General features: G+C 44.3%; 4 protein-coding genes across 4 annotated transcripts; 3 read left to right on the forward strand and 1 right to left on the reverse strand.

The window, feature by feature from the left end:
- Window positions 1-983: 983 nt before the first annotated feature.
- Window positions 984-4,087, forward strand: MELLADRAFT_92826 (uncharacterized protein; the record flags this gene model as incomplete). Its single annotated transcript, XM_007415665.1, has 7 exons — window positions 984-1,551; window positions 1,618-2,595; window positions 2,662-2,770; window positions 2,821-2,846; window positions 2,913-3,322; window positions 3,390-3,934; window positions 3,991-4,087. 7 exons carry the CDS (start codon window positions 984-986, stop codon window positions 4,085-4,087), a joined length of 2,733 nt encoding a protein of 910 aa, XP_007415727.1.
- Window positions 4,088-12,398: 8,311 nt separating this feature from the next.
- Window positions 12,399-12,883, reverse strand: MELLADRAFT_67370 (uncharacterized protein; the record flags this gene model as incomplete). Its single annotated transcript, XM_007415787.1, has 2 exons — window positions 12,399-12,449; window positions 12,572-12,883. 2 exons carry the CDS (start codon window positions 12,881-12,883, stop codon window positions 12,399-12,401), a joined length of 363 nt encoding a protein of 120 aa, XP_007415849.1.
- Window positions 12,884-13,494: 611 nt separating this feature from the next.
- MELLADRAFT_111351 (uncharacterized protein) lies at window positions 13,495-16,356 on the forward strand (the record flags this gene model as incomplete). The annotated part of the gene is made up of 8 exons (XM_007415666.1): window positions 13,495-13,579; window positions 13,856-14,045; window positions 14,154-14,544; window positions 14,627-14,998; window positions 15,064-15,216; window positions 15,285-15,751; window positions 15,823-16,223; window positions 16,316-16,356. The coding sequence occupies 8 exons, from the start codon at window positions 13,495-13,497 to the stop codon at window positions 16,354-16,356; spliced, it is 2,100 nt and encodes a 699-aa protein (XP_007415728.1).
- A 490-nt stretch (window positions 16,357-16,846) lies between these two features.
- MELLADRAFT_67372 (uncharacterized protein) lies at window positions 16,847-18,008 on the forward strand (the record flags this gene model as incomplete). Its single annotated transcript, XM_007415667.1, has 4 exons — window positions 16,847-16,888; window positions 17,273-17,635; window positions 17,700-17,852; window positions 17,916-18,008. 4 exons carry the CDS (start codon window positions 16,847-16,849, stop codon window positions 18,006-18,008), a joined length of 651 nt encoding a protein of 216 aa, XP_007415729.1.

An 18,008-nucleotide genomic window follows, 5' to 3' on the forward strand; every position in this document is an offset into this window, starting at 1 on the left:
ATTGGACTAACCAAGCAAGTCAGGACCTGTAAAACTTTGACGGCAAAAGGACAATTGGTTTTGCGGGAGCATGAATTGAGCGAGGGTTTCTTTCCTGATCGATGGCACTTGTAACGTATGCTGGTCTCTTCTGATGATCGTGTAGCAATTTTGTATCCATTCGCAGCTGCGTGTGCTTTGAGATGAGACTGCATGTCGTCAAGCGAGGTGGTGACAAGGTCATGGGGGGGTGGGTGAAGGCTAGGACAATCGGTGTATGTGGAGGTGGTAGGCGACATTGGGGGCGAGATTGGTTATCGAGATGGGTGAATGACTGTCGAGGTCGATTTGTTGTGAACAATTTGTGAGAGGGTGATAGATAATAGGTGAGTTGCCTTGTTGAGAGGTGTGTGGTTAGGGTATCAGGGTATGAAAATTCACATATGGTGTATATGTTGTGGCTGGAGTGGTTAATGTTGGTGTATATGTATGAAAGGGTAGTGGGTGAGTGGTGTTTGTGTTGATATACGGGTAATGTCCGAGGGTGGTGGTGTAGGTGTGCCGAAGGGTGGTGAGGTTTGAAGATAGGGTCACAATATGGGTGGTGAAATTTTTCTGAAAGGGTGAATTGAGATTTGTAAGGTGGTTGAATTTGGTTGAGTAGGTAGAGAAAATTTCAAAGGGTGGTTGGAATTGGCTGAGGGGGTGGGAAAAAGTCGAATGATGGTGGGTTTTTGTTGAGGTGGTGTGGTTTGCACTGTAGGGAGGTGGGTTTTTAGTGGCATGGTGGGTAGTGTTCTGTGGGGACTCGGGGCTGGTCTTGGTTTCCTTAAGGGAAAAGGTGACTTAGCCAAAATTGAAACCCTTCAAGATGCTTCTTAAGATGATGATTCATCTTGGCAGTCAGACTCGAATGACATTGGGTCATACAGACGTCTGTATGACCCTATGGTATTGGGTAAATACTTAAGTGTACAGGTGCCATTGCGAACGAGACGTTGGAAATGTCTTCAACATTGCCAACGCCACGCCCAACCACAGCGACGCCCGCGATTCAAGATCCACCACCGCACGATGACGACCCCGTGAAGACCCAGGCTGATGCTGTGCTTACCACAACTTCGCCTTGCAGTCCTGGCTCGATTCCCACGCTACCCTTAGTGGCATCAACTGCTTCCCCGCTCCCCTCGCTAAATCAATTGGACCCCCTCACGGAGACCACCACATCTCCTAAGGCCTCGCCAGCGGTCTTGATCAACCCCCCCGGAGGTGTTCCCACTGGGGGCCTACCAGTTCCTGTCAATCCCGATGTGCGACAGGTATCACTCACGCCATCGATATGGGCTGTTGAAAGCCCCACGAATTTTCAGGTAACTAAGAAGACTGTCGAAAAAAAGACCATTGACAATAGCGACGTGCCGGATATGTATCGCGCGGCATTGGATCTGTTGTGTAAGAGAACACGAGGCACAGACCAGGCAGCGTTGGAGGTGCAATCTCAGCCTACACCTCCATTCAAGATCTTGCCCAAAAGCAAGCTGCGTGTCCATACGTGGCTTAGCAAGGATCCCAGTAAGCCTGCACCGTTTGTTAATATCATCATTAGACAATGCTGACTTCCATGACTTTCACTGCCAGATATGCGCCTGTTTCAATGTGCTGCTGAGGCACCGTGGCACCGAGCGGATATCTTTCGCCTGGACAACGCGGCACTTATCAAAAAAGGTCCCAGCAAAGAGGAAGCGCACACCCAGTATGTGCGCGAGATCCTTGGGGTCTTCTGTCACAGCTCAGCAACCAAGATCAATCAGAGTGTGAAGTATGTCCTCGCTGCTGTTGCGTACTGTAAGATGGAGACCGTCGAGATTCAACCGCCGCAGGTCAATTTGGAAATCTGTCCCGACGTCCAAATCGCCAATGGGCTCAAGGCTGCCCACCATTATCATCAACTTCAGTTATGCACCGGCAATTCAACTGTACAAGAATGTGTTATTGCGATGTGGGAATTGGTGCATAAGATATATGGATTGTTGGAGGCTATTGCTAGTTTGCGAGCTCGGTTTCGACATGTTGAACAGCTTTTCCACGCCCCTGAACAGCAACACAAACAACTCGATGCAGCATATGATAAACTCACCAAGTCAGCCGGTGCAGGGCAAATTCCAACAGTTCCATTCGGCTTGCTGGTTGCGTTTCTCACCTCGGGCGTCAAGGGACTTCTATTGTTTCCTCACGATCCCAAACGATTTGGCCTTTGCAAGCTTGCACATTTCCTTGTCCTAGTCAGCCGGATCCACGGGGATCGTCCTATTGAAGAGCCGTTTTGGAAACACACGCAGGCGCTCTTGCTCAAGCTCATTCGTGAAGCTCTTTTCCCCGAAGGATTTGATTCAGCAAGTGGGTTGACAAATGATGGGGTGAATGAAGCCTCCATTCAGGATCAATGGCATCCCAAAGAGTGTTCAAAACTCCTGCTTGCTCAAGCCATTCAAAGAGACTTGGCTGCCTTCTGTCAGATGAGGCCTGTGCTGACGGGTGCCCCATACCCTGATAACCCGTATGACCTGCCATTCCATCCAGTTTCCACAGGTAATCAAACTACAGTGCCTCAAGCAGGTCTTGAATAGTTTTTCCTAATTTTTTCCTTGTTTGTGTGTTGTGCTGATTATTTTCCTTGAAAAGATATGTACCTCAAGCCAAAACCTTGTAGCTACTGCTTGTTAGCCAGTTGTCCTTTATATGCCAACCACACCTGTCACTTGAAAATCCTGATGTACTCAAAATGTCCATGGTAAATCTGTGAGATAAGGTTCCAGACCATGTCTTCAATGTTGCAAACAGCCTAAGTCCTCCTTTGAGTACCTCAGGTTCAGCTGGCCACCCAACTTTCACCTTTAGTACTCAATGTACTATATAGCCCTAACCCTTATAAGAAATATACAAAATGAATTTACAAGTGTTGTTACATGTAACATGTAACACAAAATTTTTTGCCCCACTTTGGGCTCTGATACCTTGCCAACTTTTACACCTTTTCCGCCAACATCAACCACTTACCACTACACCATCACACCATTGCCACACTATGCCCCTCACTCTGGGATCACATGCTACTGCCCTCGGACCTCTACATGTTTTGTGTTCATGTCCCCAGCTGGGTTGTTCCCAAAAGATGATTGAGTACATGGGCAATGTGCACCGGGGCCAATTGTTCAGTCGAACAAGGTATCCAAAGCACCTTGCAGATATCAACAGACTAGTGGACACCATGACACCACTTCCTAGCCCTAGTGACCATCCTGCACCTCAAAGTCAACAATCCATGTTGTTGCAGCCTTTGATAGTATGATCACCCAATTGTCCTCCATGCAAACTTTGAACTATTCTGACCTCACCATTACATTTTTCAGGGTGGCCCTTCAAATACCCCTGTTGCATCAACCAGCCGTGCGGTATTGCCGCCTGTGCTGCCTCCGATTGGGGCTGCTACACCTATGCGCAGCAACAAACAAGCTAGAGATACCGAAGATGACGAAGTTGTGTCAGCTCCTCACCACCCAAAAGCTCCACGGCTAGATCTCGGTCACACACAAACCACCACTTCCATCCCACGTCGATTTTTGCAAGACCCGCTCTGCATGCGTGAAATGTTTGAAGTCGCAAAGGAACACCTGTTCCATAACGTCGGGGTCAAAGCTTGTAACAAAAGCCTTGCCAAAGCTAGAGAGAGTGTCAAGGAACAAAAGCTCACACAAGATCCAACAACCAGGAACAAAGTTTGGAAAGAGATTCCTCTAGGCCTTCCAACCCTTCTGAAGACACTCAAACTGGAACCATCTGTACAATCAAAAACATGTTGCCCATTCTGCTGTGCTTTGTCTTCCATTCAAGAACCTTTACCCCTCAATGCATCACCAGTTCCACTCTGTGATGTCCCACGATTTACTACAAAAGCGTCAACTACTCTACCCCGCAAACCTTGTCAATCTCCTCTCTACAAGAAATCATCAGGAACTGTTCAGAAACCCATGCGCCTCTTCTTTTATCAGTTGCTACGTTCTTGGCTTGGAAAGATGCTTCAGTATCACTACTTTGGAAAAGGCATTGATGCACACGTCAATCGTCAGCAACCTGCCAACGATAGAATGGATGATATATGGGATGGTACATTGTGGAAAACCTTCCAGAAAGACAGGTATATCTTCACATCAAAATCTGGTCACCTTGTATTTGGATTATGGTGTGATTGGTTCAATCCTGGTGGCAAGAATGCAGCAACAAAGACTTCAGTTGGTGTCATGCTCCTCACATGTTTCAACCTACCTCCAACAATACGATACAAAAAAGAGAACATCTGCATTTATGGTATCATGCCAGGTCCATCGGAACCATCACTGTCGGAAATGAATCATTTTCTCAAACCACTAGTCACTGAAATGTTGGATTTCTGGGACAGCATCACCTTTACATCAACATCCAAGTATCCCAAAGGATGCATCCTTCGTGCCGCACTATGGCCTATTCACGGGGACGTTCCAGCAATGAAGAAGGTCACCGGAGGAACTTCACACTCGTCAACATGTTTTTGCTCTCTCTGTCTGATCGATCGTAATCTCTATCACTCTCAATCTCCAGCACCAAAGGCCGAGCTCCGAACTTCTGAGGGTGTCAAGGTGCAAGCTGTGGAATGGGAACAATCTCAAACTGCAAGTGAGCAAGCGAAGCTGGCAAAGACAACAGGCGTACGATATAGTATCCTTCATGAGCTGCCATACTGGCAAGCTGTTGAATTTTTTTCTGTTGACATCATGCACAACATCTTCCTTGGTCTATACAAAGATTTTTCAACCCAATACATCCAAGTACCAGCAGCTGGCAAGGCTCTTGAAGCTGAACGAGAAAAAATGGAATTCAGTAATCGGCAATATGATGTGCAGCTCCCTCGACCGGCATCACCTAGTCCACCTGGATCTGATGATGCAGCTTCCACAAGCGGTCTGCCTCCTCCCCAGCCACCCTCCCGCCATTCTTATGATACTCGATCAGCTGTATCCTCTAATCTCCATCGGGATATGGCATCTTCAGCTGGATCAGACCATACAATTAGAGGTAAAAAGAAGAATCACAATGGATCGGACCACTCTCGATCACCCACACCCCCACCTCCAGCCATCATCCCCGAGATCACTTCCTATGAACTGGATTTACTTCAACGCTGTATCAAGCATGCCAAAGGCCCTTCGTGGCTCACTCGACCTCAGAAGAACTTTGGAATGGCTAGCGCAGGCACACCCAAAGCTGCTGAATGGCATTCATTATACAAAGTCTTTATTGTACTAGCTTGGATACCTCATTTCAAAGGTGGAGACCCTGCATCAACATCAGCTAAAATCCTAGCTAGCCTCCTTCAGCTTATTCAGATTGGCAACATTTGCACGCAGCGTTCCTTTCAGCATGGTGATGGAGAAATTATTACAACATTGGTTGAGGAACATCAAGCTACCCTAGGGGATGGATGGCCACATAAGAAAAAAAAGCCCAACTTACATTTTGCCGAACATATTGGCCAAATCTCCACACTTCTTGGGCCTCCAGCTTACACAGCTAGCTGGTCAGGTGAGCGGATCATTGGAGCCCTTGTGCAGACCTCAAAGAACGGAAATCAAAGTGTGTTTGTTCCTAATTTGTACAAGTAGGATGCAGCAACTGACCTGGATTGTTTTGAGTAGAAAAAGTGGGTGAGACCCTCCTCAAACAACATTCAATGTGTGGATTCTTTCAAGCAATGATTAACAATAGCCATCCTACCATTGATGCTGACCCTATTATCAAAGAATATCTACAACAAAACCGCCGGACCAAGTGGACTGCAAAAAAACTCAGTTCTCAAGCATTCGAAGCACTTCAAAAACTTGGGATCCTTGGCCCAGACAAAACTTCTGCATCCACTTTTGAAGTTGGTAAAAGCCTTGTCATGTCTAACAAGCCACATAGTACATACCGCAAAAATCCTGGAAACAGCTATATATCATACTCTTTGGATTCATGTAACAGGGTTGGTAATATCACAGACATTGTCAAGCTTCCTGATGTCACTCAGCCAGTTCTAGTTGTCAGATCTCTGAAGTTTCTCAATACTGAAGACAAGCACAAGGACCCCTATGATTCCTTGCCAAGATTGCTTATTGCATCAGTTATATATGATGTTTGTGAGGATTATCATGTTGTTCCATGTCACAAGGTGATTGGCCAGCTTGTTGTACAACATAACACGGCAGGTACATTCGATATTGCTTGCCCAACACTTTCAATAGTGCAGCTCAACAATCTGGTGAGTTCCTGAGATTATCACTGCGCTCAATAGAGTCACCATGTAGAAGTCTCCTGATCCATTTTTCAACTTTCCAGGGCTTTGTGCAGGAACTCAATCTGGAAGACGATGCCATGGATATTGAATAACCATGAGAGCAAGAAGATGTTTTGATGTGGCCTCAATGTAAAAGTTCTCCTTTTCCACTTTTTCTGGGTTCAAAACATTTTCATTCCTTTATTATCTCCAAAAATTTGTGAATCTCATTCATGCACTGTGTTGGGTTTGATCTGTTCATCAATTTTAGTTTTTGATACCAGGTATGTACACAAAGCATATCGAAAAAATAATGTGAAGCTATCAATATTTCACAAAGTAAGAGAAAAGGAAACACTTGTCATTTTTGGTTTTGAGCTTTTGTTTTAACAACTCTGTCCATCAGAATTATTAAGGATCATGAGCCCTTGATTCCATCAAGCTACCCTGCTATTACAACATGGTTTGTAATTGAGTTGGAAATATGACTCCATTATAAGATGTGACTGGATATTAAGAAAGGATATCTGATGAGTTCAAACTTTGCTGCATAAGAAGTTCTCAGAATGCAATTTACCATCCTGAGCAATTTAAAAGAAGCCGTTGGAAGTTTTGGAAGATCAATTTACATCTGCAGCTGTACTACTGAACTAGCTGCAGGTGCATCTGCAGCTCATGCATATCCCCCACTCAAACTGAACCTGAGGTCGATTTGATATTGAATTGAGATTGTTTTGAGATTGTTTTGAGATTGTTTTGAGGTGAATCGTACTCACTGGCCTGCCAGTGAGTAGTAAAATGTCACTGTGAAGCAGGACAATGCAAATGGTGTCCATTCAAAGGCATTGTGAACTTCAAAATCACATCAACAACTTTGGAAGATGGACAGCCGACCGTGCTCGTAAACCTCGTAAACCTCGTGCTTGTAAACGTCGTAAACCTCTTCCACAACCACCTCAACACGATGTCATACCAGAGCCTCAACACGATGTCACACCAGAACCTGTGACCCCTGCTCCAATCATAGCCAGTCCGAACGAAGCATCAGACTCAGATGATTTTGAAGAGCGCCGAAAGATCCTTGTTGATCTTTGGAATAAAGATCATTCTGAAATCTTCAATCTACCATCAGACCTATCAAACAGCAGCAATGATCCACCCATTGAGGACGATTCTGAAACGAATGAGGAAGAATTGCCCTCAGACCTGTCAGAAGGCGATGGAGAACGGGTCACACAGGAGGACAGCGAGTCCTGGGCTCCCTTTTCAAGCTTGGAGGTTTGATCCTTTGTTCATCTTTCTTTGGCGATTTTTCAGTTTCATTAACATAATCTCTTTTATTCGTTCACAAATTTGTTCTCGATCAGCAACTTGTTGGGTTGCTGATTCTTGGCTCGACAAGGACAACCATGTCTCAACTCCAATACGAACGGGTTTGATCCTTTGTTGGACTCCTAGGTGTGAAGCTTCCCGGATACAAGGCTCTACAGAACTTGCGTCGGAAACTCAAGCAATGCTACAGCTACGATGTCTGTGAGACCGTAAGCCCTTTGGAGAAGCCTTGCTTCAGACTGAAAGTCAAACAGATTTTGAGCCAAGTAAGCAAGTTTTTCTTTCAAAAACCGTAAGAAACATCACATTATCAACACATCTTGCCTTCGAATAGGAACTGGCCAACCCTTATGTTTCGCAGCATCTCCAGTTTATGCCTGAGCTACCGGACAAAAGAAGTAAAGTCAATCGTTTGGCACAATCCAAGAGGTGGCGAGAGACATTAGATGGTGACTTACGGGTTCAGATGGTTGAATCAAATGAAATTCACTTTTACCTGTTTGAACCAGTGCAGCTATACGGAATGCGACATGTGCCAAAGTGACAACTTGAAATTTCAAAATTGAAATTTCAGAATCCCCGGGTCAGAAATTGACAAAACTGGAATAAACATCAGATTTAATCCCAATACTGGTCTGAAACCGCCTGTATTGGGGATAAAACCTATCTTTCTGCCAGTTTTCACAATTTCCAGACCACAACTCAAATATCAACCACTGACTTGGCACTTTGGCACAAATAATACATGAAAATTTCAAGAAATCGATTTTCATCATGTCAAACTTCACATATCATCAAAACCTAATGTGATCATTACTAAGATCCCTACCGAGTCAACCATAGAGAAAATTTACAACCAATCACTATCAGCTTTCACCTATTCCACAAAGTCTATATCCCTGGGACCGGGATAGACAAAAGCCCCGGTCCCAGGGCTTGTCTTATTCTCCAGTCGATTGACTGGAGAGAGCCACCTAAGCCTAGGTGGTCAAACTCTAATAGAGAGACCACCTAGGCTTAGGTGGCTCTCTCCAGTCGATTGACTGGAGAGAAAGACAAGCCCTGGGACCGGGGCTTTTGTCTATCCCGGTCCCAGGGATATAGACTTTGTGGAATAGGTGAAAGCTGATAGTGATTGGTTGTAAATTTTCTCTATGGTTGACTCGGTAGGGATCTTAGTAATGATCACATTAGGTTTTGATGGGTGTGCATTTACCCAAAAGGTGAACTTGTGGTACGGTTAGGTATTGGGTTTTGTTGTTTTATACATATGTGAAGTTTGACATGATGAAAATCAATTTCTTGAAATTTTCATGTATTATTTGTGCCAAAGTGCCAAGTCAGTGGTCGATATTTGAGTTGTGGTCTGGAAATTGTGAAAATTGACAGAAAGATAGGTTTTATCCCCAATACAGGCGGTTTCAGACCAGTATTGGGGTTAAATCTGATGTTTATTCCAGTTTTATCAATTTCTGACCCGGGGATTCTGAAATTTCAATTTTTGAAAATTGAATTGTCACTTTGACACACCTCGCATTCCGTACAACTACAATCCCAAAGGATTGTTGTACCGCTTTTTTTTTATCAAGCAGGCACAGAGATATTTGCAAAGTGTACCTCTGCAAGTCACACTTATCAACGGATTCCCAATCAAACTAAAATTTGTGTCGAGTACGAGTCTGCTTCTTCCTTTGACTCTTTTATTTTGACCTCTATCAATGTCAAGGAGTTTGGTAGATCATTCGAAACAATCAAAATACGTGAGGATGTCTTTCTGAAGGATCACTGTGGGGACATCATGTATGGTCAGTATTCAATCAAGCACATACATTATACTTTTATTCCAGCTGAGCAGCATCCAATCTTTTCCAGAGCATCTTGGAAGCGGACAGTTCAACAATATTCCTCTTACAAATCCATGGCGCACAAAGGCTAAAGGTAGATTCATTCGAAATGTACCACTGGTTTTGTATTGCGATGACCTCTCTGGAAATGTCTCAAAGCGTTGAAACAAGCACATCACATTTTATTTCACTCTAGCTGGATTACCTCCAAAGTTTGCGAATCAAGAATACAACTGTCACTTCTTAACAACTTCGAACAGAGCGGGTGCTTTGGAGCTTGCTGAGCCTTTGATTGACAAACTCAAGTGATTTTTGGGTTTCTACTTGCTTCAACAATAAGCTGACTTTGCTTCATGTTTGATATATTCAGTGAATTGAGTACAAATGGCTACATGGCCTACGATCATCAAACAAATTCACAAGTTCTTGTTATGACCTCAGTGCTATGCCATCTAGGAGACTCTCCAATGCACGCCAAGGTCAGCAATACGATGAACCCAACGGTTTCACTCACCCCATGTCGGATTTGCGATCTGAAAGTCAATAGCATGTTGGAAAAAAGAGCAAAAAAATATATCAACAATTTTATTGGGGTCGATGAAAATGGAAACAAAGTAAGAATTTTGATTTGTAGACGTTGAGAGATGTCTCGAAGATTGAACTTGACCTTTCCATGTTTCTCAGTTGTCTCTACCTCCGCGAATTTGGTCAGAGACCAAACGTTATACCAAAGAGCTCTGGGAATTGGCGCAACTCCCGGGAACAATTGGATCATTCGACACTCGATCAGCCGAAGTAGGTGTAAAAGACACTCTCAGCACGCCATTTGTCAAGAAGGTCCAAGATTTCCATCGAAATCCGTTGCTTTCAAAAGAAGATGTCGCCCAGCTGTGCCGCGAGATAAATGATCAATTTGGACAACACCTTTACAATCCTTTTCTACGGTTAAAAGGTGAGTGAAGGCTCTTATCTGTGATTTTTGACTCAACCTCACTTATTTATATATGGCGCTGACTGTATTGTGTTTGTATGGAGCAGGATTTTACGGGCATCAAGACACTCCCGTTGAAGTTCTTCATGTCATGCTATTGGGAATAGCAAAATACCTCCTCAGACACCGAATGCAAAACTCGTCGGCAATTGAAAAAGAAGGAATATGGGGTCGGTGGAGATCCTTCAAGACAACAGGCTTGAAGATTCCAGCAATTCAACCTAAGACAATGATCAATCACTTTCTCAGCTTAACTGGAAAGGATTTCCGTACAGTTCTTCAATCAGCACCATTCATCTTCTTTGAGTGCGCCATACCGGATCAAGAACGAGCAGCTTTGAAGGCCCTGTCTTACCTTGCTCCTTACCTATTTCAGACCGAAATCACCGACATGGACAGGTATATCATTCAAGTTAGCCTTCACGTGCAAAGATTCCTTCGAGCCATTGTACGACTTTCAGCCCAATGGTTTAATAAGCCAAAATTTCATATGCTCACCCACCTCTGCGACACAATTGAAAGATTTGGTCCGGCATGCCTCTTTGCCACTGAAAGCTTCGAAAGTTACAATGGCAACACACGAAACTCTTCAATACATTCAAATCACTTGAGCCCCGGTAAAGATATTGCGAATTCAATGAACAACCACAGGCTTATAAGATCAATCACAGCTTCTTCACTCAACTACGATGCCAAGCAGAAGACATACATACGAGCAGGCTCAAAGGTATCTGATATATTCAAGAACAATTGCTTGTTTCAGAAGGCATTGGGGTACAATTCCCAATGTAATATACCAGGGGAGTCACGGAGAGGAAGTGAGTAATTTCTTTATCATATCTCAAAACCTTCTAACATGTTTTTATTATAGAAATCTGTGATATACAACCCCCGAGGCCCAAAAGCCACATCCCAAAATTGATTAAGGACGCTTACGCTGCCAAGACGTGGAAAGTATTAGAAAGTTTTACTTTCCAAGATGACCAAACTGTGAAGGATGGTGACTTTTTATCGGTATGTTGTACTGGACTTCATATCATCAATCTAAAATTATTGATTCATTGAATATCTGAATTTACTGTTTCCAGGTAAATCTTCGAACCGGAAGATTCATAGGCAGGATCAGGAGAGTGTGGGGTTTGAGTGGTTCAGGTCCTCAACAGTGCAGATTCGAATCATTCAAGTTCAAGCTAGCCGACGCGAGTGTGTTTTATGGCATGCGCGAAATTGAAGAAACCACTCAGTGTGTGTGGATCAGCCCTGCAGTGAGTCCTCCTTCTGTCGCTGGTGGAGCCAGATTCTTTACTGAACTTATTTTCTCAAAGGACATCGAGGGTGTCCTTAACATCCAACACAACTGCCACAAAAGTGGATGTATGGTCGAAAAAAACCATCAAGTAATGATTGAGAGACGTATCTCAAACAGCCGAGAACCCATGGTGGTTCATAAAGACACAAGGTTTTTTGTACTCAACTCTGCCTCATTCTATTTGGCAGAGTTGCATCGTGAATGGGCACATCTTACTTTTTTGCAAGTCTGTCCGGATGATTGGAAATCAGCAGTTGGAGAAGGAATTGATCACTGGGAAGCGTCTTTGAAAGAAAAACAGGCAAAGAAAGATAAACAATCGCGGAACCTCAAGAACTGATTTTTGGCACAACAAGAAGGACGTTTATCAAGCAAAAAGAGGAAAGGCAAAGGTCGCGCAAGAGATCAAGGTCTTTCAACACAAGATCTATTGCTGGATCAGTCTGAGTCATCAGACTCCGAAACATAAACCAATGTACAACAACTCAAAAACAATTTCATAATTTGTATTTCATCCTTATGTGTTTCTTTCTCCAATGATCAATTCACTCTTTAAATTTCTTTTTTGCCTCCATGAAACATTTTGAACATTTGAATTTAAATTTGACTGTGTGATTTGCTGTTCAAGTACTCTCTTGAAATGTATACCTGAAAGCAATAGATTTCCATTTCACCATATTGACTATTTGAAATAAAAAAAAGTTGTCAGTCAACGAGCCGATCACAATGACTCAGATAAACCATGATGACTGAGATAAACCATGACTTACAAAGTCTACTTCACCATTGACAATCATACGACGTGCGTTGCGAATAGAGAGAATGTTCTTTCTGGCCACAATCAGAGCAATCATATGGCACTGAAGATGCTCAGATTCTTGCTCAATTTCGACATCCGCTCTGATCTTTCTCAAGTTGAGGGACCAGTGATATTCAAAACAGTGTTCGAATGCATCTAATACCGCGATTGCTTGTTCAGGTGTTGAATGTCGTGGCAGTATTGGAAGAGCATTGGGCATTTCCTCCACAGGACAAAAAGCTTGGCATTCCTCAGCAGTGTGCATCCAGCATCCTTCAGGCATTCTATCACTGCCTCAACATTCAAAAAGGGAATAATTTCAATGATTAATTTGAAATCATATCTTGATGAACAACTTACGTGATATTCTTGATATTCTTGATAATGTTGATATGATGGAAGTCGATGGAAGTCGATGGATGAGATTGATCCAAGAAATCGATGGTGATTAAACCAAAACATCATCTGGTATCACCGATTGTTGATCTTTAATTAACAATTTGTTTCCTTGATCACTTTCAAAATTGTCTTAAAGATATTTGGAAGCTCCGCATTTTGTGAACTGCAAAGCTTCCAAACTCAACAAGTTAGAATCAGCACCTTTTCCATTTACTTGACATATATTCCAATATTTTTCCTTTGGGTTCTTTGCACGAGTATCCTCAACACACCCTTCCTTTGCTGCTCTGATTCATCCTGAGCATTGAACCCCTCAAGAACAAGAGATCGGAGTTGAAAGTTGACAATCTGTGACACGCTTGAGACAACCTGTCACAAAACTTTCACAAGTTCAATCAAAGACTGAAACACTTCTCACTTGGGAATCCACGAAATCCACATCTCAACCGTCTTCTCCAGTCTTCATCAACATTCCAACACTCACCCACCTCAACAATGTCACAACAGGCACGATATAAGCCTTGTTCAAGGCCTTCGAACCAATCACAAATCTCAATCAAAGGTGCAGCTGCCCAGCGACGTGGGAGCACCAAAGAACCGGGGGAATTTTCCTGATAAGCTGATAATGATAATATCACTGATAATGTGATAATACAGCCCCCCCATATTAACATACTTTAAGCATATTTACACGTTACATACACGTAAGGTAGCATAATGGACAAAAAGATGTATTTGGCCAGAAACCACCCTGACCGCGCCTTTCACAGGATCTCCCATTACCCCTCGTTTCATGCAAAAAAAATTTCGCGTCCCCTGTTTCATCCACAAACATTCTACTTGCAAAAAATTTAAGCCTACATCGTAACATGGCATCCTTCCTGCTTGCCGCACATATACGCACCTCAGAAAGCCTTTCATTCTTCGGAACGACTCACGAACTTCGACATCCCATCCTCAACTCTTAATCAGGATGGTGGTTGCCACGCTTATCCACGAAACCTACCGCATGGTCAACCCTGGAGCACCTCTCCCTATTCCCTCACGTTGAGGAGCGGTTGGTCTACACTGCCCAGTATGCGAGACCCCAATGATCTACAGCCGGGCCAATGCCGATTCCTGGCTCATTGGGGCAAGTGAATTTCAAACTTCAGCGCATGGATGATCATCAGCTTACTTACACATCCGAATACCCCCCAGTGTCCAACACCCGATAACGATCACAACTGGAAAACCTGGCGCTGTGACCAACTCAATCATGAGCTAGCCCTCATCAACCTTGGAGAACCAAGACCAATCATATCAAAAATAGGCGACTGGGGTCCCCGTGTATCACCATTCGGTCAAGTTCTTCGACCTGCCCCAGATCCCCAACCCGGCCATCCCTATCATCCTTTCCTGCATCGCTCAGGCGTAACTACACCAAACGGACGACCACCCAGATCAAAACCTAACGTTATCTGCAAACGACCACTTGAGGGGCCACTGTCACAGAGTCATAAGACCGCTGCAAACAAAGAGTGCCCCTCCCAGTACTGCCTCGGAGTAAGTTAATGTGCATTTTTGAAGTTTGACAAATAGCTTGTCATAGTCATTTCGCAATTCTTATTTGTATTTTGCGATTTAGTGTTGTCAAGCTTTTGGCTCACCACTTTGCCGCCGACATCCTCGGGCATCTGCCAGTACTGCCAGTCTCCCTTCTCAGCCAAATCAGGACAATCCCATGAACTTTCGCGAAGCCTGGGAATCTCACGTGTCCGAGCCAAGTGCTGCGTCAGGAAATGTTAACCCAACCCCGCGCCGGACCACCAAAGCAACAGCATCACAAGCTCGTCCTCACCAGTGGGCCCAAACCTCGAACTCCCTCGGCCGACGTGTCCCTCACAAAAAGATGGTGATGCTACAGCAAAACCGGGAGCAACGAGACCACGCCGCTCAACGTCAGCTATCCAGTCTCATAGACGAGAGCAAACTCGTTACCATTGAGTTATGGCTGGACGTACGTGAGTGCTCATTGTATGTCGAGTGATAAGTCAACTAATCTCAAATCAACCCGTACTGCAGCCAGTGAAACCTAAGGCCATCACTGCATTGTTTCCATTTTGGCCAAAATGTTGTTTTAGCAAGAGTACCCTCTTGGTACACGCCCTGCAGTCAGCCCATGGGCCCAATTGGAATCGAGCTCTTATCTTCTGGGACGAAAAAATCGGTGGATGGGTAAGATTTTCCTCTCAACTCTGTCTGTTTTCTCGACGCCATCTGATCTCATTTACCCCATTTCATAGCGTGATACCCTGGACAGTTATCCACATCGATTCGACGTCAACCAACGTACCATTGTGGTCCGCCTTCCAACAGTTGAAGTTCCGATCTCTGCTGTCACCACCTCAACAAAATCTAAATCTTCCCCCAAAAAGGCCCCAGCCTCTGCTTTTCTTTCGTCTTTGGCTCTGCCCCCCATCTACGATATGCCATCTTCCCCAATGGACGGGTCGCCAATTGCTTCCACCAGTCAACGAACCCCATCTGGGTCCGAAGGAAATCCAGCATCTAAGAACCAAGTGAAGGCAGCCCAAGCTGCCGCTCAATGTTCGGTCGAGGTGCCCTCGACACCACCTCCTGGCCCCATCACATCATCTACCACCCCACCAAACGGCATCACAATTGATCTCACAATATCCCCTGACGAACAAGTCAAAGACGTCAGCCAACATCCCAGTAATGATGACACGAAACCATTGATTCCAAGCTTGTAAGTTTCACCAGCTCGAGTCCAAAATCCCTGCTTACTGACACTTTGCCTCGCTACACATTCTATTACAGGACCGAAACCGTCACGACTTCGCCCATCATTAGCCACACCTTGCAGTCAGAGCAATCCTTCGAGTACCAACACCCAGCTGTACAAACTTTGCTGGTCCAAACGGCCATTGCTACACCAGGCCTCCAGAATGGCTGGCCATTGCCTATTCCTGTATCCTCACTTGTTGTGTGGTATGACGATTGTACCAAGGGAGGCATTCCTAAGGCAGAATGGCACAAGCGATGGGGCGCACAGTGGAAGTTCGTAATTGGGACTATGTACCGATACCGCGCGTTTGTCAAAGAAGTAGGCAAAGGGCCCATCACCCTGGGTGAGCACTATTGCTCTCAACCGGAAGCCACTGTTGCAGATGCTCGGGAGTTCTTCCACAAAGAGTTCAACCAAGTGGCCAAACTTAACCGTAAGTTTTCTTTACCATTTCCGAACTTGCTATGTTCATTTACATTACCCAACTAATGTTTAAATATAAACATTATTTCATGTAGCCTGAAGCGATCACACCTATTAAACATGCACACATCAAGTTATCTTGACCATTTCTGAACTTGCTATACTTCTTTACATTACCCAAATCAAATAAATATAAACATTGTTTCATGTAGCCTGAAGCAATCACACCTATCAAACATGCACACATATATCCTATTTACTCCACTCATTTTCAGTAATTCATATGTACTTCATTATGTATATAAGTAACATTGGTTGTTATATTAGTTTTGCGAGTTGTTATGTTATTGTTTTGAGTTGTTATATTGGTTCAGAGGTGAAAATCTACCAGCTGCATCCACTGAAGCCAAAAATGGATGGAAACTGTTCATTACTTGGTTGTTGGTCGCAACACCTGTCTGTTCCAAACTGATATAAACCGATTTAGATCATGCTTCCCATATTGCCTTGTCCATAGTATCTACGGTCTCTATGAATTCGAAACCATCGATGCCACCATGGCATGGATGATATATATATGTTGCCCCGAACAAGGCCTATACAACATTGCACCGTGTTCCACACGGCTAAGTCATGGTCAACGTGGATGATGAGATCATCAATGCCACGCCAATGGTATGTTTGAACACGCACCGACTACAAAAGGGACATGATTTGGTGTAATGGCCTCCCCTATCATCACGCTCGTCCTTTCACGCATTCCACGCACGTTCTGTGTTTCTGTTTCCATTTCCGTCTCAGTCCATCCATTGTTTTTGCGATTTCTTATCATTGAAAGTGTGAACATTGTTTCTTTTCCTATCTACAACTTTTGCATTCAATCATTTCTGTTCGCTCATGCCCTACGCACCAAGATATACCGACAGCTACCGCGGATGGACCTTCATATCGCATCTGACTATCCTTTGCGATTTAGTAGTTTATTTTGGACCAAGCACGAAGTAAGCACATGGTCAAAATGAAACCAAATGAACTACAGATCTGATTTTGATTCCATAGATAAACGACAACTATGGTCGATTTGACAATAGATTTGCATACTTTGAAACCGAGATTCTCATCCATCAAAGCAAAGGCGTCCCTTTGAAGATCGCTGCCAGGCGAGATCAGAGTGAGTTACAGGAACATCACGCCTACAGACTTGACGCACCAGTCGCGGTATGGGGTCCTGATGACCTCCCTATGCTCATGGAGGACTTCGCCACCACTCTTGAAATCGAACATGCCGAAGTCCTCCCCCACTGTCGCATTAACAAAGTCTTGGCGCAAGGCCTTGGTCAAATAGTGGAGTGGTCCAGAAGGCGCACAACCGGACTACCAATCGAAGTCATCAAGGTTCTGCATCGATGCTGGAATGCCACCGTAAGCAATCCATACCCAAATACCACTGAGTATAGAAGATACTGATCCATGCATTGCATAACAGCAAACACAACGTGTGGAATTCTACGCAAACTATTTGTTGAGCACCAACATCACCTCAACGCTAACGATGGGAGCTCTTGAAGTAGGCAACCTCATCAGTTTGCGCGGTCTTGTTGTTTCTTATGTAGAACCTGCCCACACATGGGACATCCAAGTAAGCAATCTACTCGATTTTACTCTGTGCTTCAATCCTACGCCACTGACTCACATTTCACAGGCTACAGAAATCCAGACCATTCTGGCCAATCCTCAAGGACCCTCGCGGAGGAGAAGTAGAAGGTTGTGTGGACTTCAACCCATTGGCATTTAA

The sequence above is a fragment of the Melampsora larici-populina genome (assembly GCF_000204055.1).
Source record: "Melampsora larici-populina 98AG31 unplaced genomic scaffold MELLAscaffold_53, whole genome shotgun sequence".
NCBI lineage: Eukaryota > Fungi > Basidiomycota > Pucciniomycetes > Pucciniales > Melampsoraceae > Melampsora > Melampsora laricis-populina.